Genomic DNA, 14,287 nt, shown 5'->3' with positions numbered 1-14,287 from the left:
TGTGTTGTAAGTTCAGAAGGAACATAAAAATTGAAATAAATTAACGAGAAACTTACAACGCCATGGAAATCAACTAAAGATAACGAAATACTTGCACAATTTCATAAAAACCACAGACTGAGCAACTCGATTCTCTTTGATACATGTAATTGTGATAATTGTAAAATAAAGAGCTCTATAACACAACTAAAATAATGAAGGGGTACAGACTTGGATGCCATCATTCTATTTGATACTATTATCTTGGTCGGTGCTATGATAAATAAATTTCAGAACTATGCTGTTCTGTCATTACCTAGATTAACAACCTGTCACTTTAATCGATGTATTCATACGTGACATACTTGTTTTGAAATATATAGTTTTCATTAAAAAAAAATGAACGATTGATTGATCGATTTATTTGTGTTAAACTCCACTTTCAGCACTATTGAGTTAATTGTATGTGTCCGGAATGACCTCACAACATCAGTATTGACAGGCTAGTGAAACAATAGTTTCACTACTATACCGCTGCCACCAGGACCACTTACCTAACAAACGAAAAACGGAAAATAATTTTAAAATACATATAAAAACGAAAACCTACATGTATGTATTTTATAAGTGTGTATATAGAATGATGCACTCTTAAACTAAACGAGAACTTGTAATGCAGTGCGTGAGTGCATTGATTACTATATCATATACATAACGGTTATAAATATATGTTTAATCTTACACCGTCGCCCATTTTTGCTATTATGTATGTATCAATATCAAAACCAACTTTAAATAGTGTCGCCATTATATACACAATGGATTTGGTGTTGTTGAAAGGACAATTGCTGTCAAATTCAAATGAATAAAGATTTAGATAAATTAAATTATTGACTTGCAAGCCAATGATATACCAGCGACGTATTGAAGCTTAGTTTGACAAAAAATGAATAAAACTAACACTTAATTATTTCAAAATTCCCATTGTATTAATTATTGAAACAACCATTTTTTGTCTTGTTCGGGGATATTAATCGTAGCTAATTCTATTTTAAATGATTTGTTATGTCTTTATATTTTATTTCTTACAGGCATTACAATAAGCGTGTCATGTTTTGTACTTTTAATCGCAACGTTATCTTGCTGCATATACCGACCAAAACGGTAAGCATGAATCGTCAGAACATATTATTTCAAACTGAACAAAGAGTAAATCAAGAACAATTAGTTTGACAGTCAGAAAAGTATTAACTGTCACTGACAATGATGATTGGTTCCTTTGATTGTATTGGCGTTGTGGTTCGGTTCTTTAAATTATGAAAATACGAATAAGCTTTTGGTCCTGGCCTAAGGTTTAACATGTGAATAACAGCTTTAAAGTGTCGGTTTTATTTTAAATATCAAACACACAAACGAAAAACAAGCAAAGTCAAGATTGACAGTGCTTTTTCGATAGGTACCAATCTGCTCTATCATCCTTTCAGCTATATGTTATTTACTTTAGTATGATATATGGTTCTTTCATTATTGTCTTTTACTGTTTAATTTTTAATATTAATTTAATGAATTCAATAGAAGTGAAGCATTTTTTTCTATCTTGACGGTCAATGAAGAAGTTATGTGCCAAAGTGTAGAACTTCAGTATTTTCTATAAATACTTGATGTAAATTCTATTCATCATCTTTTAGATTATTGCTTTGTGATATGACTGCACGAGACATTCAAAATTTGTCCAACGCTCAGCAGTCCGATCGAGTAAACTATCTCTGTCGTATTAACCAATCAAAATCTGTCATTTTAACGGGAAGTATAATAAAACACGATGCCATAAACATGTTACCATGCAATTATTAATGTTGATTGATCAATAAAGTTTATTGTTTACTAGTACTTATTTTGCAAATTTATAGTTACGTAAAACATGTTTTTGTTTATTAGGACCTGTTTTTACTATCTTTCATGAACTTTACTTTATTAAGGTCAGTAACCAAATAAAGAAAGTAAATATACAATTTATTATATTGTGTTATATTAACATGCCTAGGGTTGTTTTTTAGCCTGCTTTCGGTGGGTTGTTTTTCTAACTTGATTTCGAAATGGTTGGTAACTTGAAACATTATTTCTTATCAAAGATACATTTGATCCTCAATTGACTTGAGTGTATTTAAATTTGTCATGTTTTAATATTTTATGTTATGTTTTAATGTGAATCTAGCTGATCAAAATTCAAAAAGAAGAAGTTTGTGATATTCGTCTTGGTCTTCAAAAGTTTCACTTTAATCAAAACATATTTGCATACATCCAGGATTATTTGAAACATGACATATTTTATAATATTTTTAAGTCTGTGAAAGCTTTTTTTCAAACCTTATGTGTGTGGCCTACAATGTAGTTTACGTTTGCCTGATATATAATATTCATATTCAAAAAGACAAATATATAATATGTAACTTAAAAGTCACATGTATTGCCGGCCACAAATTTGTGTCTGTGACCGTCATGGCCGCAATTGTTTATTCAAATCCGTGTCATAAATAAGTAGACTTTCCAAGTAATGGGACGTCATTTGAGACGGATAATGAAAAACTGTAAAGTTTATTTGGAAACATGGCTAATTTCACTCATCAGTTCTACGCCAAGATCCTATTTCCATTAAAGGAAAAAGAAAGACACAAATATATTCATGTCTCTTTTTAAAGAATTTTGACAAACAGTCTTAAGTTTGGGTCGCATATATACATGTTAGGTCATACTAAAAAAAAACATAAGGCAATTACTTTTCATATTTAACCTGTTATTTCCAATGGCGTTGTCAGTTTATTTTCGATTTATGAGTTTGACTGTCCCTCTGGTATCTTTCGTCCCTCTTTTAAAATTGTTAACTCACAGTTTTACTGATATTTTATTTTTACTTTTTAAGAAAATCATTGGCAAGATAAAATGAGATACTTTTGTTTATCATAGGAAATTTTTACCTGACATATTGGCAATTTTATTAGAAAAAACAAAAATTGTGGTTATGACCCTTAACAATAGTTGAACATTTATTTTAGTTAAAAACCAGTCAGTTCCTTTAGACTTGATATAAAGTGCTTATTAGTACTATGGAAAATTCATTTTGACCCATTTTAATTAACTGACAAACAGTTGTATTTTCGTTTAAATTTGTTCTATCAAAGTTCACGCAAGCCTAAATGAAATATTACCTCATTGGATAAATTATGTTTTTATATCCATGAAAAATCGGTACCCAAAGAATAATAATGAACCACATGATATCAATAGGACAGTATCTAAACCACACGGATAACTATGACAGCTAAGAGTAACACACACAGCCTTTTCAATTTATTTTATATAGGGGAACATATACATTTCCTATTTCAAGGTCAGAAGAAAATATTGTCATGGCTGTAGAGGGGCAATCACATCAACCAACTGCTGTTTTAGCTGTGAATTATTCCGATCCTGTAGATCAAGCATCGATATCAAATGAAGTGGAGGGACCACGTTTTTGTGCAACCAAACCTTGTCAAAACACAAATTATACAAAGACGGAAAACAGTGAATATCAACATCTTGATTTCACGTTAAGATCTGAAACAGCAAAACGTTTTGCAGACACAAGTGAATACGACCATGTCAGAGGTAATGTGGTCAGTGTGTTTGATCAGCCCTGGGATACGGCAACGTCTAAAGTTAACAAACTGTTTTCTCAGATAAGCAAAAGCGTTGTACAAAAAGGTCAAAATGTGCGAAAATCCTTAATCAAAAGGCGCGTCTCACGATCTGGTAGTCCAAAATTAAAAAACCGAGCGAGTAATTATTGTGAAGCTTGGAAAACACAACTGAACAATCAGCAATTTGTTCTCGATTCTGATGTGGATAATCAAAGTGATATTAGTATAGACGTAGCTAATTCTACCGTCGATTCTAAAGATAATCCCGAACTTAGAAGAACTGACAGTGCATTTCCGGTTTTACCTTTTTCAGAGAGAATAAGAGTGAAAAGTACACACATTTATGACGAACCAGACGACAGACGAATGTCTTTAAGAGAAAGACTATTACATATGATCTCAATAAGACCACTGAAAATGCCATTTGGTATAGAACTCGATTTAAGAGCATCTAGAAGCAAATCAAAAATTTATTCTTTAGCAACATCTATTGAGGAAATAGACGAGAGTGTAGCTTAAGCTGTATGATTTTAAATAGTAAAATATGTATCTTAGAGTCTGTGTAAATTAGTTTAATTTTCCAATGATTAATTATGCAACGCATATCAACTTTACTAACGTATACCACTGCACAAAACGTAACATGCTCATCAATGTTGTCTAAAATGTGTTCAATTCTGAAATGTAACTCATCAAGACATAGACTGATGTAACTTATCAAGATAACAATTCCAATAACATAATCCCATTATTACATGTTTTAATCTATTTTATGTCATTTTTTTTTCTTTTTTGTTGATTTCATAAGCAAAGTTCCATTAACAATGTTAAATTATGTTATATTTTTTTTTATGAACATTACTTTGCGTATATATAGATACATATTTCTTATAATGCATCATTTAATATTTTTAATTACTTTCTGCATAAAACATGATGTTATTAGTTGCATTTTGATTTGCCATTTTACAAGTCTGCTTCACTCGATACCATCTATGACAATACTATATGGCTCTATTCTATGATACAACAACACATATAAATGTGTAGTACTTCATAAGTTAATTATATCAGATTATATCTTTTCTTTCGTGCTTTGATCCGTTACAAATATTAAGCTCACCTGGTCCTATGAATAGTGTGAGCTTTCAAATTCACTATGCGTCTGTCGTATGTCGTCGTCAATTGTTCTCAATGTTTTTACCCGTCGCCCGTTATCCTTTACAAAAAGCTTTGATAAAAATTGACCAACACCGTTTTAAAAATTGTTCGATGATATCGGTTGTCAAACAACATTAGTGTGTTTTTGCCTTCAATTTTTAAAACTATGATAGAGGGATACTGTACAGTAACACATCTGTTAAAACATTATCAGCAAGACAAGATATTAAATTACATCAACAGGGATGAAAGTGTCATTCTATTCCATATTGTAGTGATTGATCTTCAATAACAATGTTTATCTTTCTTGATGTTTTTGCCTTTTACCGCGAAAACAATATGGATAGGGAGACACTTTGAATAGCAAATACTTATGTCCAATTTATATTTCAAGTCTGAATTGTCTATTCAGCATTATGAAAATAAGGAGAAGTTGTATGATTGCCAATGTCAAGTCAACAAAGATAAAAATTCAGCTATGAAGAAAATAGAGAAGTACAATACTATTAAAGAAAGAATTATCGGCACAATTATCTCAAAGGCAAAGTGATCTTTATTGTTGATTTATTCTAGTCTACAGTGTCAGACATTGTCCTATCTTGAAGATGCACATGAACCAGGGTGAGCCACAGCGAGCCTTTGGAGCATTTAGTTTATATTAATAAACTCATCATAGATACCAGGATTAAATTAATGTACAACCACCCTAGCACTCAACACGTATGTGTTGACATTTATTTTCATTAATATTTTCATAAATATTACTCCCGAAAAAGTAAGAATTTTCTTGCACGGTATAAGATTACCGTATAAGTATCAATACATACTGTATTTGACTAAACCAAATTGTTATCTTAACAAAAAAGATCATTTGAATTGCCAGTCAAAGTGGGGCGAAATAAACCAAAGGATATTCAAACTCATTACTCGAGAATAAAACTGACAACGCAATGGCTAGCAGCAAAACCAGGTTCAACCAACTATTTGTATCTTAAAATGTCCTGCACCTAGTCGGGAAATGGCAGTTGTTATCTTTTAGTTCGTTTCTGTGTGTGTTGTTTTGTTGCACTTCAGTGTTCCTGTTGTTTCGTTGTTTCCCTCTTATAGTTGATGTGTTTCCCTCAGTTTTAGTTTGGAAACCTGATTTGTTCTCTCTCAATCGATTTATGTTGCTTTTATTTATCAATTGTTTCGGTTTGGTTTCTGTGTCTGTTTCTAAATCTATCATGGTTTATAATGAAGGCGTCTATTTGTATGGCCAAGATGGTCACTTAATGGATACTAAAATGTAAAATATAAAAATACCGAACTCCAAGGAAGATTAAAAACGAAAAATACAAATGTCAAAATCAAACACCTTAGTCAATAGTTCAAACTAAAGGATAAAAATTTCCAAATGTTATTTATTACTGACTTGGTACAGACATTTCTATTTTTTGTAATTCGAACCCACTGCAGTCATATTTATACCACTACATGTAATTAGTGTAGTACATTTTCATCATCACGTATGTATGTGAATGTCTAAAGATAGCTGTTCCCAAATAATGGAAACTGTGGTCGCCTCTTATTCAAATAGACTTGGATTGCCAGTGTTCCCGACGAAGCAGGCGAAGGTTGATGATTCATTCCATGCACTGTAGTTTCCCCCACAATAAAAACATTACAGCTACAAAATACCACAATGGTTTCCATGTTGAAACAGATATTCAACACCAATTTATCAACCAAACAGGAAAACTGTTGGATGTCAATATGGCTATGGTTTATTATTTTTAGATATTTACAACATATTTTGTTCATTCTTTATCATATGATGTATATGACATGCACTCGACTCCAATCTTAATTGACTAGGATTGTCAGTTTTTCTATCGAAGGTCGGTTGTTTTCTCCGGGAACTCAGGCTTCCTCCACTAATAAAATCTGGCCGCCACAAAATAGCCTAAATGCGGTGCCTAAACGTGGCGTCAAAACACAAAAAAATCAAATGTATGCGACATTTAAATAAATTAGAAAGTTAGATGCTATTAGTTCTCGTGTGCATATGATTTATAAAAAAGACACATAATCAAACATACATGTAGCTATTCAATATGTCATGTTATTTATCAAACAAAATATGCATATAACTCAGAGAAAAACGTAATTGAATAGTATTTGTAATATGGGAGTATAAGTAATTAGCAAGTTCATTCAAATTCAACAAGTTGTTCGACATGTTTAAGTAACATCGGAAACCGTCGTGTTCGCTTTCAACAGTTAATTCGAAATATTTTCATATTACTTTTTTATAAGCTTAAAATTGATATAATACAGGCACTTTAGGAAAATATGTGATAAATATATAAACAAATCGCGAATACACTTAAACGTTAATTTGTTTCCTAAATGAGCTTTATATAGAATACGTTCATCCACTATAATAAATGTTCGTTTAAGAAATTCAATAAATGTTTCCGTATAGTTTGTAAAAACGGGAAATCTTTAATGATTCAAAATGGCTGTTGATATGGTGTCAAAAACGTCTTTTGTTTTGATGGTGTTTATTGCGGCAGGTTTGTACACTTTGTTTGGTTTAGAATGTGTTAACAGAGACAAAGATTTTGATAAACTATATATATGATAGGGATTTTCCTCAAAAAGACATTGCTCTACATAACCAACATATGACATATCGACCTATTTAAATTTGCTTGCTAGTTGTTTGTTAAATGTATAGTATACATGAATAAGATAAAGGATTTAAACAAGTTTACCCAGTAAACATACCACTTGAGGGAAGAGAGCATGCAATGCGTAAAATGTTGTTCGTTTACTATGCACATTTTGTTGAATACGAACATATTTCAAACTGAACAAAATCTGCCTTCTCCTACAAATTTCCTTATCAAAAACAGGAGGATCTATAAATAAATTGTAAATTTGCTGTTACTAAATGTTTTATTCAAACTGAGGAATGAAGTACCTTCATGTAAAGCTATGATCCTTGCCCAGATTTGGCTATACTTTTTTGTCCTGTTTGGTTGATACCTCTTCATTTTTTCATTAGTCTTTGGATTTTCAAATATTTAAGCCTCGCTCATCACTGAAGAGACACTGATTGTTGAAACACGCATCATGTGCTGAAAAATGTGTACTGTTTATGTTATTGATAACTATACCGTTTAGGGGAGTAATTATTCAAGCACCGTGTTATCAATCGAACCATCATAACTTTGTCATTTCACTAGACTTATAAATTAATTTCGTCTCAAAGTGGACATTATCCCAAATTAGATCCTATAGAAGTCAGATAATTTGCATATAACATAAAATATTACGATTATAAAAAGTCAACGTAAAACAAAATCTTAAAGAAAAGAAAAAAACAACCTATAGTATGTACTTTAGTATCTTCGTTATGTGTATGATTCTGAATTACATTATGCTCATTTCAATCTAGAAATTCAGACAATTGATTTAGAAATGTCATAAAAACAATTATGATGATTGAGTAAGAGTACGTACATACCATGTCATATTACCTATCATGAAGAAGGATCGACTTATCCGGGAAGGAAAAGATATGGCGTATTTAGTTCTATATATTGGATGATATATGAAGGTAGTCAATTGCAGATGAATGTGTTTTGTGTGGTTTAATGCGTAGAAAATTTGTCCCCACACTTGGCTAAATAGATTCCATTCAAATTTGAAATCCGACTCTTTAACCGAATAAAACGCATTCGGTTGTAGATGTATACTAACGAGGAAGCTCCAAGCATGCTTAAAGAATGCCTGTAACGTTTAGGTAGGTGTTCTCGTTTGAATTGTTTAAGATTGTAATTTCAGGGCCTTTTATAGCTGACTATGCGTTATGGGCTTTCCTCATTGTTGAAGATCGTTCGGTGACCTATAGTTGTTTATTTCTTTGTCATCCGGTCTTTTGTGGAGAGTTATCTCATTGACAATCATACCACATCTTCTTTTTTATATCTTCTCAGCAGTTCATGACTCATTAAGATTTTAAACATAGATTTAGTATTTCTAATAAAAGAAAAATCAGGCATTATAGGGGAAGCTCAATTGAAACAGGTGTAAACGTCTGGTCTATTCGAATACATATTGCATGAAAGTTTACACAAACTATAAATAAAGGCAACAGTAGTATACCGCTGTTCAAAATTCATAAATCGATAGAGGAAAAACAAATCCGAGAAACAAACTAAAACTGAAGAAAACGCATCAAATATAATAGAACTACGACACAACAGAAACACAAAGTTAAAATTTAAAACACACAGAAACGAACTATGATTATATAACAATGGCCATTTCCCTAACTTGGTACAGGGCATTTTAAGATAAAAATGGTGGGTTGAATCTGATTTTGTGGCGTGCGAAACCTCCCGCTTTAATGACAATGTTAATTATAACATTTAAATGACAACAATACATGACAGGACTACAATACAAATAAATGGGAGAAAATATAGGACAGACAAAACAAACGATTAATAGGTACTCTTCGATAGTACTGTGTAATGCTTGGAAATAAAAACTCAAGTGTCCATAAAAATTAAAAGCCATTAAAATATTTTCTTAATATATTCAATACTCATTCGTAGTAATTCAAAAAAGATAAATTCCGTAATCAAATAAGTCAAGCAGATTTTAATTTTTATAGATTGATTCACTTTCAGGAACCAGCAATACTCTAACAAATAATGGTGATACTGATGCAATCACAACGATACTGGTGGATTCCAAATATACGTCCGTTACATTGCTACACTCGACAGATAGCAACATAACCACAATGGCAACAGATTTTCAAAGTCCGGATTTATCACCTAATATAGATTTGACGTCTAAATATGAAACTATCACAATGACGTCTGAATATGAAACTAATCCAACGACGTATAGTTATGAACATAATGCAACTGATGCCCCATTTCTCTACGGATACTCAGTCTTTGTTCTGCAAATAGGTACTAAATATGCAAGTGTATTTACCATATTCATTTCATTTGAAAAGAATTGATGTGAAAGTTTTTGGAATTACATGTTGTGTGTATACTTTATTCATATCCATTAAAAGATTGGTCAACTTCCTCTGATATCAAATGTCTTAATTGTTTTAATCAGTTGAGCGGGATAAACACTTTTTTTTAAAGTGAGGTTTTATGAATAAACGATAAAATTAATCATATTTAGGGAAACAAAAGTTGTAAATATATATAAAGGTTGAACTAGAATTCGTATTCCATTTTAGTTCAAAACAATTTCAACTTTCTATGATGATCTCTTACAGGAGTTGCTGTGAGTGTGTCATGTTTGGTCATTCTAATTGCAGCTGTCACTTGCTGTGTGTACAAACCGAAGAGGTATGCATCATATGTAATGCATGGTTTCAGGTTGGTTTTTCAAAGCTAGCTTATCAAAACGATCTGAATGCGTTTATTGATTTAAACATTTTCTTTTTTATTGAAAAAAAAACTAAAAGCGTTTAAAGTTAAACTTTTTTACATTTATTCTGTTTGAGAACGTTAAGTGTAGATAATTTTTGATAAAATCATTGATACTAGGCTAAAAGCTATGTACGTCAGACACGCGTTTTGTCTCATCAGTAATGTGCAAAGTGAAAAAGTGTTTAAACAGGCAAAATGAAGTACGAATTTGAAGAGCATCGAGGACAAACAAAATCAAAAGATTTTGCCGAATACAGATACATGTAAGGACATCTATTTGAATACAAAAGAGGGACGAAAGATACCAAAAAGATAGTCAAACTCATAAATCTAAAACAAACTAACAACGCCGATCTGTCGTTGTGCTTGCATCAAAATTTGAATTGGTGCGTTACATCCCAATATTGAGTAAATTTTAAAAGAGTAAGAAATATTTCGAAACATAGATAAATATAGGAAGATGTGGTTTTGTTGACAATGAGACAAGTCTTCATTCAAGTAACAATTTATAAAACTTAACCATTATAGGTCAAGGTACGGTCTTCAACATGTAGCCTTGGATCACACTGAAAAACAAGCTATGAAGGGCCCCAAAAATTACCATTCAAACGGGAATTATATTTATCAATTTATTTATAATGTGGTTAACGTTGACTTATTAAGCTAGTTTGATCTATTTTACTCAAGAACTATATTTATGATATGTATCATGCATATTCAGACAAGTAAAATAAATCGTACAAGAAGGAAAATTTAGTATGATAGGGAGCTGTAAATATTTACTACGACTTAAAATATGGAACTTTTAAATAGGAGCAGACATTAGCATTGCAACTTAGCGTAATGGTACAAGGATTTTTTATGTTGAAGAAACGTCAACAAAACAGACCCACAATGACACAAAATATCAAATGAACTGTATGGATCATCAACTGTTTTCAATGTTAAATAATCGATTTATGAAGATTACAATCATACAAAAAAATTATATGATTTTGAATTATTGCTTTTAAATAATTTGAGGGAACACATGAATTATCCGATAATAAATTTAGACATTATTAAGGAAAACGTTTATGTTCTAAGTATTGTAATATATCGTTTTCCCTAGCGCGGTCAATAAGTATATACAATTTTAAAATTCTGTGAAGCAATTGTTTTTGGAAGAATACATTGGCTTCGTGTCGAACAAATGTATCATCTGCTTTTGTAAGTTCTTTATTCTTATTTGTATTTCGGAGAATGTTATTGAAACATTTGGCCGTACAAAATCATTCCGATCTTATCAATAAACAATTATTGGGTATTTTGTATCTTTCATATATAACACAGCAACCAAATAACAAAAATATAATACAACGGCAATTAAGGGAAAACATAAATAAGTTTTCATTTTCTTTACATAGAGGAACATATACATTTCCTATTTCAAAGTCTGAGGAAAATGTTGTTATGGCCATGGAAGCCCCTCCACAGCCCACAAGATCCTCTAATGTTTTGGATGGAAAATATTCCGATCCTATCGATAAAGCATCAACGTCAAATGAAACATCAGGACCACGTTTCTGTGCTACCAAAGTTGGTCAAAATACGAATTTCCAAAAACCAGAAAACGGTTGTGAATATCAGCATCTTGATTTCACGTTGCGGTCCGAAACGTCACCTTATTTCGCAGAGAACAGTGAATACGACCATACCAGAGTTAATATGGTCAGTGTTTTCAATCAACCCTTGGACACGGCAAGTTCTAAAGTAAACAAATTGTTTTCCCGGATTAGCAAAAGCGTTGTACAAAAAGGTCAAAACGTGCGCAAATCCTTAATCCAAATGCGATCTGATAGTCCTCAATTAAAATGCCGAGTAAGTGATAAATGTGATGTAAAGGAAACACAATTGGACCATCAACAGTTTGTATTAGATTCTATTGTGGACAACCAAAGAGATAAAAACATAGACGTGGCTCATTCTATTGTGGCTGACAACAAAAATGATTCAGAATTCAAATATGCTGCAAGTAAATTTGCGGTGTTACCCTTTTCAGAAAGAATAAACGTTAAAAGTACACACATTTATGACGAACCAAACGACAAAAGATTGTCTTTAAGAGAAAGACTCAAATTCGGTGGACCTAGAAAACAATCTATAATTTATTCTTTAGCAACCGCTATTGATGATATAAATGAGAGTGAAGCTTAATATGTAGAATTATAAAAAAAAAATACATATGTGGTAGTCAATGTAAAAAAAATCAAGGTTAAGCCTTCTTTTCTAGATAAAACAATTTTGAAATACATGTACATTATAAAGTTAATTGTTCTGAACACTAAGCTTATTTTTTCATTGATGAATCCTCTAATATGTAGATGCTCAACTGGAATTAACGAATAATAAAAATACATTTATTATAAGTTTTTAAAAAATTAATCAGCATATTCATATACATTCTTCTATGACAACTCTTATACTTATTTTCTTGTTTGATAAAAATAGTTCAATAAAAAGTTGGTTGGTATGCATCTTTGAATGTACACTTGTTTACCTCGAACATTCATGGTTAAAGGGGCATTGGCTGACAAATTTACGTTCACCGATTTTACTCAAATGTCATATTTGACTTAGGACCAAAATACTAAAACGTATATGCAATCATATAAAGTCTAAAACAAACCATTATTAGGGCATGGGATCGATAATGTGTGTCATCTTGTCGTTCGAATTTTAGTCTAGACGCTATATAATTAACTGTCGAGTTGATCTTCCAATACTGCCTATGGTCATATAAGCGGTATTAACATGAACATGATAAATATAGATATAAATAGAAAGCGAACACGTGCAATTGGATTTTTCTATGTCTGTGTAATTTCATATAAAAGGTTTAAAATATATATTTATCATCGTTTTACCTGTATTATAATTACTTTTGATGGATTGAACCATGCAATCAAATTATTTACCTTTGTTTTACTTCAACAAGTTTAATGTTGACATTCTTTTCCTTTGAATACATGACCACGCATAATGCATTCGTAATCAATCTCTAGCTTACGGTTAAATTGAATGTGACATGAATACGGATACAATGGGCTTGAATAATAAACTTACATGTAAATAATTCATCATCGATGTTTCCTAGTTTCTTTTGACAAAATTAAACCATACTGGCTGCTAGAGTAAATTATTATTTCACTATGCCACTTTCATTAATGATTGAACAAAAACAAATCACATGTTAATTGGTTTATATATCTCGTAACTAGTGCCCCTTTAACATATTTAACATGGTTCGTAATGCATAACTTAATTATCGTTAAAAACTTAAGACATTGAAAATATTACAATAATGTACAGATGTGATTAGATTATTGAACAAGATTTAAAACAATACTGTTTAATTCTATATTGAATACCGTAACCGATATTTGTATGAGTTCATTAAATCATATACTTTTGACTTCCTGTTCTGATATATTTATTTTAGTTCATAATTTCAATGTATAGTGAAATGTGTCATTGTATTGTTAAGTGTTTCCGATGCGAATCTATTTGATGATGTGTGGTTAATATGTCAATCATACAACATTGTTTATATACAGCCTTATATTTATTTGATGAAGATAGGAAAGAAAAAGGTCGAAATCAACAACACAGGTTAATATAGCGATATTGTATGAGTTACATTATGACAATTGTGTCTATGATTGTTTATTTCTATCTATATTCTGATTATTTGATGTTTTGGAGAAATTATTTTATATTATAGTATTCGCGGAATCTCAATTTCAGCAGGAAATTAATATTCAATTCATTTAGATATAAGGACATACAAGATTGTTTGATTGTCTGCACCAATTCTTTCTTTTTTTAAATCTAAAATAACAAAGATAAGAAGACATTGTTAGCTAGACTCAAGTTTGAATTATAGAAACCTAGTTATATCATTCATGCTTTATTTATTTTTTTTAACTTAAAAATATATATAACTAATAGACAACTTTCGAGTTTGATAGA

General features: G+C 31.1%; 1 protein-coding gene across 1 annotated transcript; it reads left to right on the top strand.

The window, feature by feature from the left end:
• Positions 1 to 7,024: 7,024 nt before the first annotated feature.
• On the top strand, positions 7,025 to 13,727 carry LOC139488952 (uncharacterized). The gene is made up of 4 exons (XM_071274939.1): positions 7,025 to 7,378; positions 9,506 to 9,796; positions 10,120 to 10,192; positions 11,683 to 13,727. Exons 1-4 carry the CDS (start codon positions 7,321 to 7,323, stop codon positions 12,470 to 12,472), a joined length of 1,212 nt encoding a protein of 403 aa, XP_071131040.1. The 5' UTR covers positions 7,025 to 7,320; the 3' UTR covers positions 12,473 to 13,727.
• The last annotated feature ends 560 nt before the right edge of the window (positions 13,728 to 14,287 follow it).

Source organism: Mytilus edulis, chromosome 9 (assembly GCF_963676685.1).
Source record: "Mytilus edulis chromosome 9, xbMytEdul2.2, whole genome shotgun sequence".
NCBI lineage: Eukaryota > Metazoa > Mollusca > Bivalvia > Mytilida > Mytilidae > Mytilus > Mytilus edulis.
The sequence above is the reverse complement of the archived record's forward strand: the minus strand, read 5'-3'. Positions and strand labels throughout refer to the sequence as shown.

Coding starts and splice junctions, on each gene's coding strand:
- LOC139488952 (XM_071274939.1), top strand. CDS start 7,321: ATGGCTGTTGATATGGTGTCAAAAACGTCTTTTGTTTTGATGGTGTTT. Junction 9,797..10,119: donor AGTCTTTGTTCTGCAAATAG/GTACTAAATATG, acceptor GATCTCTTACAG/GAGTTGCTGTGAGTGTGTCA. Junction 10,193..11,682: donor TGTGTGTACAAACCGAAGAG/GTATGCATCATA, acceptor TTCTTTACATAG/AGGAACATATACATTTCCTA.